The 11,911-nt window shown below is 35.8% G+C and overlaps 1 protein-coding gene across 1 annotated transcript; it reads left to right on the forward strand.

Moving 5' to 3' along the window:
- The first annotated feature begins 440 nt into the window (after nt 1-440).
- On the forward strand, nt 441-11,431 carry LOC132769819 (uncharacterized). Its single transcript, XM_060766752.2, has 8 exons — nt 441-583; nt 3,175-3,315; nt 5,791-5,936; nt 6,737-6,850; nt 8,418-8,550; nt 9,987-10,093; nt 10,445-10,554; nt 11,420-11,431. Exons 1-8 carry the CDS (start codon nt 519-521, stop codon nt 11,429-11,431), a joined length of 828 nt encoding a protein of 275 aa, XP_060622735.2. The 5' UTR covers nt 441-518.
- Nucleotides 11,432-11,911: the final 480 nt, after the last annotated feature.

Here is an 11,911-nt window from a genome sequence, read left to right on the forward strand (position 1 = left end):
GCTCACCATCTGTGGAGAACTATGAAGTCTGACAATGTGTGAATCAGATTTTATTGAGCTGATTGTAATCCTCATAGAATACTTTTTTTTATTGAGATGGTTGGTTGACACTGGCAACTATAAGCACTCAAATAAAAGAATAATTTGTTTTCATGTGAGTTATTGGTAAATTATACCATAGGCTTCATGTAAGCTTTTTAGCACTGGAAGAATTGTAGGATGAGCTAATATTGATTCTTTCTGTTTTGAGAATGAAGAGACCATATTCAAATTAATGCTTTCTTGATCCTTAGGCATACTGAACTAGTATTAATTTTGCAAGAGAGTATCAAAATTATGCAAAAAACTTTTCAAAGCAAGCATGAACAATTAATATTAGAACGTTAATCTCTCTGATAAATCTTGGCATTTCTTCTTTTTATATACATGTTTAGGCAATCCTACTTGAGCTAGATGGGCGCACCATCTATCCATTTTCCAAATTAGAAATAACTCATCACGTTTTAGACCTTTGGAGTATGGAGAGACTCGGAGTAGCTTTACCTTACAGCAATCTGAATTCTCTTGTACTGGATTTTTCCAAGTAAGACAAAAATGATGTGTAAGTATGATACCTGCCCTAAACACTTTGCATCCTTGCCTCATACTCTTGGTACTGTGACAAAGGAGATACTACACAATAAGTTTAACTACTCAGTGTATCATTCTAGGATGGCAGGGAGGGGCAATCTACCACAGATGGGTTTTCTCTCAAGTGTAGGAGTCCACATTTTGCATTCATTATGATTGTTGGGACCCTTCCCTTCTCCAACAGTCTTTTAAATAATAAGAAGTATATAAAAATTATTTATAGACCGCCCTATCTCCCCAAAGGAACTCAGGGCAGTTTCCAGCATATATGACAAACGTTCCATGCCAATGAGAAGACATATAAACAAAATAAAACACATCAAACAAATAAACAGCCTAACTTTAAGCTTAATAACAGACACAAATTAACCAGGAAATAAAACTTAAACAATCCCAAAAAATATAATAACGTAATAATAAATTTATCACAAAGTAACACATCTAAAACAACTATTATTTATTTATTTATTTATTTATTTATTTACAGTATTTATATATTGCTTTTCTCACCCCTAGGGGAACGCAACTACAACCTTATTAAGAGGTGGGATGGTTTCTACAACCAACAGGCTGAAATCAATTCCAGTATATAGACAAGATTTGACATAAATCGATGAGGATGTATGTCAAGACGTGTTAGACTTCCTTCCCTCTATACGCCAGTGCATAAGTGTGGGTTTAGCAATTTTTTAAAGGCGAGGAGAAAGGGGGGCAGTTTTTAGTTCTTTTGAGATGGAGTTCAAGAGGCAGAGAGTGACTGCAGAGAAGGCCCCCTCTCTTGTTCCCACCAGCTGTGCTTGAGACGGGGGTGGGACAGAGAGCAGGACCTCTTCCGTAGATCGCAACACTTGAGCCGGTTTGTAGCGGAGATGTAGTTCTTCAAATATTCTGGGCCTGAACTGTTTAAGAATTGTTAGGTAATGACCAACAGTTTGTATTTAGCCTGGAAGCAGATTGGTAGCCATGGGAGTCGTCCTCTCACGATATGGCGCTCCAGTTAGTAACCTGGTTGCTGATCTCTGAAAGAATTGTAGCTTCTGAACTATCTTCAAAGGCAGCCCCACATAGAGAGCATTGCAGTAGTCCAAACAGGAAGTAACTAAGGCGCTGTAACTAAGGTGTTAATATGCTGCAAGCCAACCAGAAATGCATAAGGCTACTCAATGCAGCATTGTTGATTTTAATTTATTTAGAGGCCAAATAGAGAAAAAAATAGTGACACCTAAGTTCCAGCAAAGGCTGAAAAGCAGATTGAGGGACATAAGAAACATGTTACATTCAACACAAGGGTACATACTTACATGAAGTCAGCATGCATTCACCAATTTACACAAATGTGTAAGGAATGGTGCATTTGAACTGTACCCCAATTTTAAGACCATTTTTATAGCTGGGTACAAGACAGGAATTCAAACAGGCACAGAGTTTCACATAAACATCTGAATATGAATACAAAAAAATGTGAACACACTCTTGGACATCCCAGAACCTAAATTGCAATAACTCAAGTTACTAGCTGGAAGTCCAAAATGTGAGGAAAAGTTTAATTGTTTTACATTGATCAAGAACATCATCCCAGCTCAAGCTATTGGTGAAAAGTTATTACAACTCCTGGAACCTTTATTTCTTTAATATTAAGCATTAACTCTTCTTCTGTTGGACTTTTACTCGGGTTAAATAAGAAAAAAAAAAACAGAAAAGTGTTGTATTTATCTATTTGGTTTCAATCAAAATATTATACACAGAGAATAAAGAGAACATGGAGCATCCTTCAGAATGCCTGATTTTTTGTCATGTGTTTTACTTCTTGATCTGAATGTTAAATGATTTTCTAAGAGGAAATTAAAACCTGATGAAATATGTTGGGTGTTCTTATATCATGTTTGAGGGTCTGCCTTCTTCCGCAAATTAAATTCCACTGTGATCAACTTGTTTCTTCCAACAAATTCCACATTAAGAGAGTAATGTATATATACTAGTATGGCAATGTCTTTTCTCTCTTAAGTGGATCATCTTTTGAGTTAGCTTTATGTGTGCGTTCATATTATTGTAAAACTGGTCATGTTTAATTTTGTATTTGCTGAATAAACTCGTTTTGTTAAGTAATCTCTTTTGCTCTGGACTAAGTGGGCTCTGGCACACAAGCAAGCTGTTTTGTTTGCGGTTGTTTTCATGCTACCCATAAATAGTATACCTGAAGGAGAGACCAGCGAAATTAAAAACTGCTTCTTCCAACCCCATTTTGTGGTTACAGTAAATATGCTAGTCTGATTGTTCCTCCCGCCTTCTAATGTTCACAGGTCTTATGCCTTCCTATTTATTAATGTAGTACCAGCTTTGTTGATGTGATGCCAGCTACTAAAATAGAGAACATTTGCTAAACTTGAGTACCCACTATTATAGATGAAATATTCATGAAAAACTTGTTTAGCTAATCTTCTTAGTTTAAATCTTTTACAAGTTTGGTTGTGTTGGCTCAACTATATCAAATTTATATAAAGTACATGAAGTTAATATTGACCTAGTGCATTAATTTATTTATAGGTGTGGAGATAACGGTGTGAGTAGACTTATTTGTGGATTAGAAGGGAACAGAAAGCTTTTAACCCTCAGCCTCTGCTACTGTGATTTAGGACCTCAAAGTGGAACAATATTAGCAACTCTTATCATCCAGACTGCTATTTGGTAAGGCTTTCTGGGCAGTAGTAGCATTAATGCACTTATTTCATAATTTTGCAATGCTGATAAATGGCAATAGTCTGTATAACACTAAATAATTATCCTAATGTGTGTTGGAGGAAGCAACCTTCTCAAGCCTCCTCTATGTCAGTAGTTCTCAACCTGGGGTCCCCAGATGTTTTTGGCCTATAACTCCCAGAAATCCCAGCCAGTTTACCAGCTGTTAGGTTTCTGGGAGTTGAAGGCCAAAAACATCTGGGGACCCCAGGTTGAGAACCACTGCTCTATGTGAAGTTTATCTATTTTATTAGTATGTCAGTTTATGCCCTGAAGCATACGTCTATTTGATTTGCAGTTCCTTATCTCTATATACCTAAAGCAGTGGGAGGGGCTGCAGGTCATGTGACTGCTCAGTGACTTTTAGAATGTTAAGTTATAAACAGGATGATGGTTAGAAATGTCAGTTGAGCCTTGAGCCTGTTAGAAGTCAGTGTTGAGCCTTGAGTGAGCTTGAGTGTAGACGTCTGTCAGAGTGCAAAAACTATTGTTAGGAAGTTAGTAAACTGTTGAGGCTTGTGTTTTCTTTGAAAGTAAACTAAAATTAAAAAGAGCTATATAAAGCAATATAATTTATGAAGAAATAGTTAAAGATTATAACTTTAAGATACGAACTCTCTGAAACATTACTGAAGTGTTTAACCCTTGATAAGAAATGTGCCTGTATCTTTAAATACATGAAGTTAGAAGTAAACCAACTTGTTATCTTTAAAAGAAGTCTGCTTGCATCATTGTCTGCTGAAAGCATCAAATGGAAACAAGATATCTACGTGCCCAGTGATCATCCATTACCAAATAAACTCTGCTACCCCGATTAGGTTGTGGTCCTAACAGTTCATAATCTATACCCTAATGGGTTGTGGTCCTAACAGGTCATGATCCATCCCAATATCCCCAATAATGTGACATATGCCATCCCTTGTCAACAATGCCCTTCAGCAATCTACATCCTTTGAGATCAGTCTCTGTGTCAGAGGCTGTATAAATCGGACACTAGGAATGAGAATACACATAACACCTCTATCTTCCTGAGCATTTCATCTTGGATTTGAGAATAACGTTCCTTGAAAAGCAAAACAAAAAACTGCAAAGGAAGATTGGAAAGAAACCCAGAACTGTCATATACCGTATATACTCGAGTATAAGCCGACCCGAATATAAGCTGAGGCACCTAATTTTACCACAAAAAATTGGGAAAATGTATTGACTCGAGTATAAGCCGAGGGTGAGAAATGCAGCAGCTACTGGTAAGTTTCAAAATAGAAATAGATACCAATAAAATTGCATTAATTGAGGCATCAGTAGAGTAAATATTCAAAAATATTTAAATAAAATTGTAATTTAAGATAAAGCTGTCCAACTCTGATTAAACCATTATTCCAAACTTCTTCAATGTAAATGGGCTTACATAGCCTTCCAATAATAATAAAGGGAGTAAAATAATACATGTAATCAAAATAATAATAGAGTAAAATAATGGAAATGTAATAACAGTAATAAGAGAGTAAAATAATAAATGTAATAATAACAATAATAAATAGAGTAAAATAATAAATGTTGTAATAACAAAAAGTAAAATAATAAATATAATAACAACAATAGAGTAAAATAATAAATGTTATAATAACAATAAAGAGTAAAATAATAAATGTAATAATAATAGAGTAAAATAATAAATGCAATAAAAATAATACTAATAACAGAGTAAAATAGTAAATAACATTGACTGGAGTATAATATAGTCACTGGAATGTAGTGGAGATTTTTCAGCCTAAAAAGGGGCTGAAAAACTAGGCTTATACTAGAGTATATACAGTATCTGACAATGAACTGACCTGGACTTTGGTTTTTAACTGGCGTGTTTTTAACAATTGTTTATTTAATGTTTGTTTTAATGAATATGTTGAATGTTTTTATAATTGTGATGGCACCAAATTGGTGATTGCTGTGAGGCCGCCCTGAGTCCCCCCTCGGGGGTGAGAAGGGCGGGATATAAGTGTATGAAATAAATAAATAAATCCATGAACTCTAATCCTTCCAGCCATATTAAAACGCCAGGCTGTGGTTCCTTCCTCTCTATTCTCTTGTAAGCATGCAGAATAAACCTTTTCCACCAAATGATGTAAGATCTAAGTTTCTTCTTCTTCCTCGTGCTCCTCTTTCTAAAAGGCAAAGGAAAACCCTTCCTCCCACCAACACTAACACTGCTGTTGCTTTCTCTCTGTGGATGAGACTTTATGTATCAGAAATGTTGTCAATTGCATAGCATTATCTTTAGGTGTGATGATGAGTAAGAGAGCTTTCACTTAAAGTAGTTAAACTGCATTGTTATCAGTCATCACTGCAAGCTCATGTCTGTGTTGTAAAGACAACAAATCTAATTTATATTTGTCCATGAAACATTTTAAAAATTGTTTATCACAGCAACCTGTTTCTCAGTGGCAACCACTTACAATGCTTGGGTGCCACAGAACTCCTCAAACCATTATCAGAATATGCAGAAAAGCTTGGACAAGAGAAAAAGTCAAACGCTTTGGCATGCAGTAATACTTCCCGCTGCATTCTTGAAGGTAGGGTTGTTTTGGTCATTCACTCATGTATATTAATCTGTTAAATGATAGACTGAAACTATTAAACTACTTGTTTTTGATTTAAAATGGGTATGTGCGCTTCTACCACTGTAGATTTTGGCTGCTGAAGTTTGAAGGTTCTGCAGCATGAAAAAACTTTTTCCCTTAAGGCCTGTGCTGCCCACCTGCTTTGCTTACAATCAATATAACTGAAAGCTATTCATATGCCATAAGCAAGATGTACCAGTAGTGTACACTTTGGTAAAAGGGAAAATAGTGTTCGTAAATTAACTGTATATCTGCACTCTGGTGATCTATTTAATAATAGTACATATAGAATGTTGTTGTTCATTCGTTCAGTCGTCTCCGACTTTTCGTGACATATAGAATACACTGTCACAATATCTATATCTTCCACTGGGAGGTTAAATATGTATGTACAGCATGTAACTACAATAAGACCTCTAAATCCATGAGGTACCCTATAAATTCCTGGGCAGACTGTAGCTACCTGAAACTGAAGTTGAGGGAAGTTGAAGTTAAAAGCATCTAGTGAAGGCTGATCTACATTCCAGTGGCTATATTCACTCTGTTCTGCATCCAGACATCACTTGGGCAACGTCCTTGCAGACAGCCAATTCTCTCACACCAGAAGTGACTTGCAGTTTCTCAAATTATTCCTGACACGGAAAAAAAAATCAGCATCTTTCTGCCCCTCAGGCAATGCGAGATTATTCTAGTAGCAAAGTATACAATTCATATTTTAATCAGGTGATGTGTATGGTTTTTGTTTTCAACAGCAAACAAAGATGCAAGCATTAATTCAAAAGTTGTTCACAGAAATACCACTTCTAGACCAAACAGCTCTATGGATACTGCATTAGAAAGCACCAGGAAGAAAAAGAAAACAAAAGGTATAATTCATTTACCCAACGAGGTAGAACTAACAGGATAATATAAAGACTGCAATACATGTAATGACTGCTCCTCTTCTATTTGATTTTAAATGATGTTTTAATTAAGGTATGTTGAGCTCTGTAGAAGAATGCAAAAGTGACTTCTTCCCTGCCCAGAGTGCTTCACTCTAAAATTCCTTACTTCATAGCCAAGCATTGTTCCTTTCTTTTTACCACTTTGCATAATTTATCTATGCCCCAGTTCTCAGTGGGAGCCTCAAGCAGCTGTACCACTTTGGGGCTCACACAGGAAACAGTAGCCTCTTTTTTATATCTTCAACTGAAACTGAATATGTATCTCTTGGGGGTACTTTAGTTTATTTCAACATGACAGTAGGTTAAACTTGATGGACCTTGTTGTTCCTTCCAGTATTACCATTCACACTCATTTTGTGACTCTCTATTGCAGTGGTTCTCAACCTGTGGGTCCCCAGCTGTTTTGGCCTACAACTCCCAGAAATCCCAGCCATTTTACCAGCTGTTAGGATTTCTGGGAGTTGAAGGCCAAAACATCTGGGGACCCTCAGGTTGAGAACCACTGCTCTATTGTAACACACACTCTCTCTCTACTTAGAAAAATAAATCCTTGTCTGGGATGCTAGAGCTCAAGGAGGAGATAATTTGGGCTATAAATTTGTTCAGCCTCATCTTTTCCAACCAACTTCCAGAGATCTGAAATAGTACTTGTTACCTCTGTGTGTTTGCATGGCAGTGTGCCTTCAAGTGGCATGTTGGCTTATGGTGACCCCATGAATTTCATAGGGTTTTCTTAGACAACAACTACTCAGAGCCATTCCTCTGAAATATAGCCCATAGAACCTAGTATACACTGCCATTTAAGCATATTTATTTAGTTATGTTATAGGTGGTCTTTTTTCCAAAATGGGACCAGAGCTAACCCTGCTTAGTTTCTAAGATCAGATGAGATATGGTGCTTATCAAGTATTTAGATCTATCTGACAGCTATGTTTTGCATAATGGGAAGAAGTGGGAACTATGTTTCATACAAAAAAAATAGCTATGCCAAATCACTTTTAGGTAGCTATATATATATTCATTTCATATGTGGAAAATGCATTTCTTTTTGCTCTTCAAAGGTGTGCTGGGAATAGCAACTAAAATGTATTTACTACATGAAATGCAGAGCAATTAGACATAGGTTGAATATTATGTTCTTCAAAGCAGTTCCTTAAGTCTGGGAATTTTGGGGATGACAAACTTACCTTTTAAAAATCAATGCTAGAAACGATGTGAAGAGTTGCACTCACCAGCTTCTATATTAATATGCATCGGACTAGACTGTAATAAAGGTAGATTGGAAAATGTGATGAAGAGATTGGATCAATTTACTATAAATATTAGTAATCCCAAGAAAAGCCATGTGTCTTTCATAAAATAGGGTGGTCTCTTCCAATTAAAAAAAAATACACTCAGAGAAGATCACATATGGTATGGGTCATCACACATTAGTGTGCATATCTCTATTGTGCAAGAAATAACCCTTATATGCCTATGCTGTTTGCAGGCTTAAAGAAGAAAAGTAAGAAGCATGACTTTGGTCCATGGCTAGCTAAATTGCATTTGGCTGACAATGGTGTAGATGGAAGGTTTAAACAAAGAGAAGAAAACTTGTGGGAGTTCATTCAGCTTTTGACTAGGTAAGGCAAATTGGTAAGAGGACCTGCATCCCTTTCTGGTATTTTCTGTGGTACTACAGAATGCTCTTATATTTTGGCTAGGATCCAGAATATATATTTAAGTCTATTTTGCGCAGCTCAAGCTTGTCAAAGCATTACTTGAACAACTTGGTACTCCTTTTGACAAGGGAAGACACATGAGATTTATCTTTGGAAAATTATCAAATTGAATTCCAAAATTGGATTTAATGGTAATCAGACCAGACTGTATTGCTTGCAGGGAGGCAGACAGCAGGTTTTCCATGTCCCCAAACTATTGTGCTATCGTCTTTATCATGATGGAAAACATGCATCTCTCTATATCAGGGCTGACAAGGGTACACTGTAGTGGAACTACTAATTTCTTTGATGTTGAAACTATAATGCCATTAATTCAGACTAGTATTTACCTTTTCGGTGCAGCATCACACCTTGGTCCTTTTTGCATGTAGAATTACTAAGCCAGGTATCCCTGTGCTTTTGGTTTTTGTGGCTAAAATATATAATTCTGCACTTAATTTCATTTTATTCATTTCTGCCCAATTTTCTAGTTTGCTTCGTTACTTCTGAACACAGAGACACTTTACTCAAACCCCTTTTTTGTTTGAAACAGAGCCATTGAGATGAATTTGCTAATCAAATTATGAGGGAACTTATCCAATGCTTGCTGAAATCCAGATAAATCCAGATAAATGACATCCACAGCATTCTCACCATCTACTGAACAAATGATATACAATTTATATATAATGACCTTTTAAAAACTTTTTCACAAGGACTCCCAACTGTTGGTATTCTATTTAATATGTGTTCTCATTTTTTAATGAAGCATATTCAAAACCATAACTTTATATTTAAAAATGCAATTAAGACCATTTTCCTACCACATCAATCTTCTGCATTAGTAATCAAAACTTAAAACATACTAAACATAATTAAAATAAATAAAATGTGATGTGCCACAATGGTCATGCTCTTATATTGGTAATCTTTTATGCAACTTTGAGTCTTCTTGTGGAGAAAAAAAGTGGGGTATAAATCTTTTATATAAATAAAAATGTAATGTTTGTTTTTAGAATTAACATAACTCAAAAACCACTGGACGAATTGACACCAAGTTTGGACACAATACACCTAGCAGGCCAACGAGTGACTATCACTCATAAAACACTGAAAAACACAGCGGAAGAGACTTAAAAAGCAAAAAATAAAAAATACATAACAACACATGTGCAAAACCACATACACACACACACACATATATACACACACAAAACACATATACACAGACTGGGCCACAGCAACACATAGAAGGGGGCAGCTAGTAAACAATAATATGCTATGAAATGTGTAGATTTTATGCATCTTTGGAAATATCTGACATATATTCATTGTCAATTTTAATGTTTTAATCACAGTCTAATCAAGAATTCTGACAACCTAGTAGAAGTTGATATTGATGGCAATGCTATCGGGGAGCATTGTGCTATCAAGATATTAGAAGCTCTTAAGGAACGAAAGAAAGGTGGGATCTTCTAAGTAATACTTGAAATATACCTCCTGATATATTTAATTTGTGCATCCTTACCTATGGAGTGAGTGAACTAGGAAAGAACAGTTGTATCCTAATACCTCTTTTTGTTAAATCTATCCAGATTTTACATATATAATGGTATCTATTTTATCTTCCTAAAACAGAAGTGAACACTGTTAATCCAATATATGGCCAACTCAGGGTAGGGGAGGAATACCAGTGTATTTTACCACTGCATATCATGTCTGTATCAGAAATAATCTCTGAGAAACTTTTAGGGCACAGCATCTTTCCTTTTCTAAAAATAGGAAAGTGATACATGTATTGATTTTGTCTCTATAGAAGAAATGCCACGCTTAAAAATTATGGTTACCCCACGGATTTCAGCATCAACTTTTGAGCAAATTTTCATGATTTCCTCAAAAAGCAGTCCAGCTAAAAAAAGAAAGAAGGTAAGAAATTTGTTTCCCATAATTTAAATTTTTGACCAGGCATTTTTGACCACTAAGCAAAGTCTGCTAACTTCAGGGAATTTTAATTAAATGTTGTTGTTCATTCGTTCAGTCGTTTCCAACTCTTTGTGACCTCATGGACCATCCCACGCCAGAGCTCCCTGTCGGCCGTCACCTCCCCCAGCTCCTTCAGGGTCAAGCCAGTCACTTCAAGCATGCCATCCATCCATCTTGCCCTTGGTCATCCTCTCTTCCTTTTTCCTTCCATTTTCCCCAGCATCATTGTCTTCTCTAAGCTTTCCTATCTCCTCATGATGTGGCCAAAGTACTTCAACTTTGTCTCTAATATCCTTCCCTCCAATGAGCAGTCAGGCTTTATTTCCTGAAGTATGGACTGGTTGGATCTTTTTGCAGTCCAAGGCACTCTCAGAACTTTCATCCAGCACCACAGTTCAAAAGCGTCTATCTTCTTTCGCTAAGCCTTCCCTATGGTCCAGCTCTCACATCCATAGTTGATTACGGGGAATACCATTCTTTTAACTATGCAGATCTATCCAGATTTTGCATTATCATTTATCATTCTGAGTCCAGGAAGAACTGGAAATGCATAGAATAGAGGAAGAGTGTCATCTATTCCTTCTCCTTCTAATAGATTATTGGTGTTATTACTATTGGTCTGCAACTGTGTATATGCAATCCCAAATTTTGTCTTGTGTTATTATTCAGCCCATAACAATCCATTTACATCATCAAGTTATCTGCATATTTCCTCCCGTTGAGTGCTGGGGTTGGGCTATTAGCTTACTTTAACCAATACCAAACCTTGCTGAAATTTACTGACATTTGCTTTGTTTTTATTTTACAGAAAATTAAGTGATTATAAAGTTTCCAGAAGATATAAAATTCAAGAGGTTATCAAAGTTCAGCAATTCTTTACATGATGCTCTACTTTTGGAAATACTATGTTGTGTTCTCAGTTTCTTCTTATGAATATCCAGAATAAGTTGATACATTTTTAAATTTTTACAAGCTTTATTTATTGCATTAAAATAAAATTATGCAACTGCCTACAAATAAAAACTAAACACTCTACATAGCAACTTAACACCCACATTGGCTCTCTTCAACTTGTATTATTTTGAAGTGGGATGTCAGTGTTATTTATAAATAACAGTGTATTATTTATAAATACACTCAGTGTATTGCGAAGTTTATATATCATCATCGGCTTTGTTTGTATGCTAATTATGTAACAAAATATATATTATTTCAGATGAAGAACATTTTAAAGGACCATCATAATTCATTCTGTCTTATCTTGGAGGGGAAAATGTACTGAGGTTGGGCTGGCTGCCAA

This window comes from Anolis sagrei, chromosome 3, assembly GCF_037176765.1.
Source record: "Anolis sagrei isolate rAnoSag1 chromosome 3, rAnoSag1.mat, whole genome shotgun sequence".
Taxonomy (NCBI): domain Eukaryota; kingdom Metazoa; phylum Chordata; class Lepidosauria; order Squamata; family Dactyloidae; genus Anolis; species Anolis sagrei.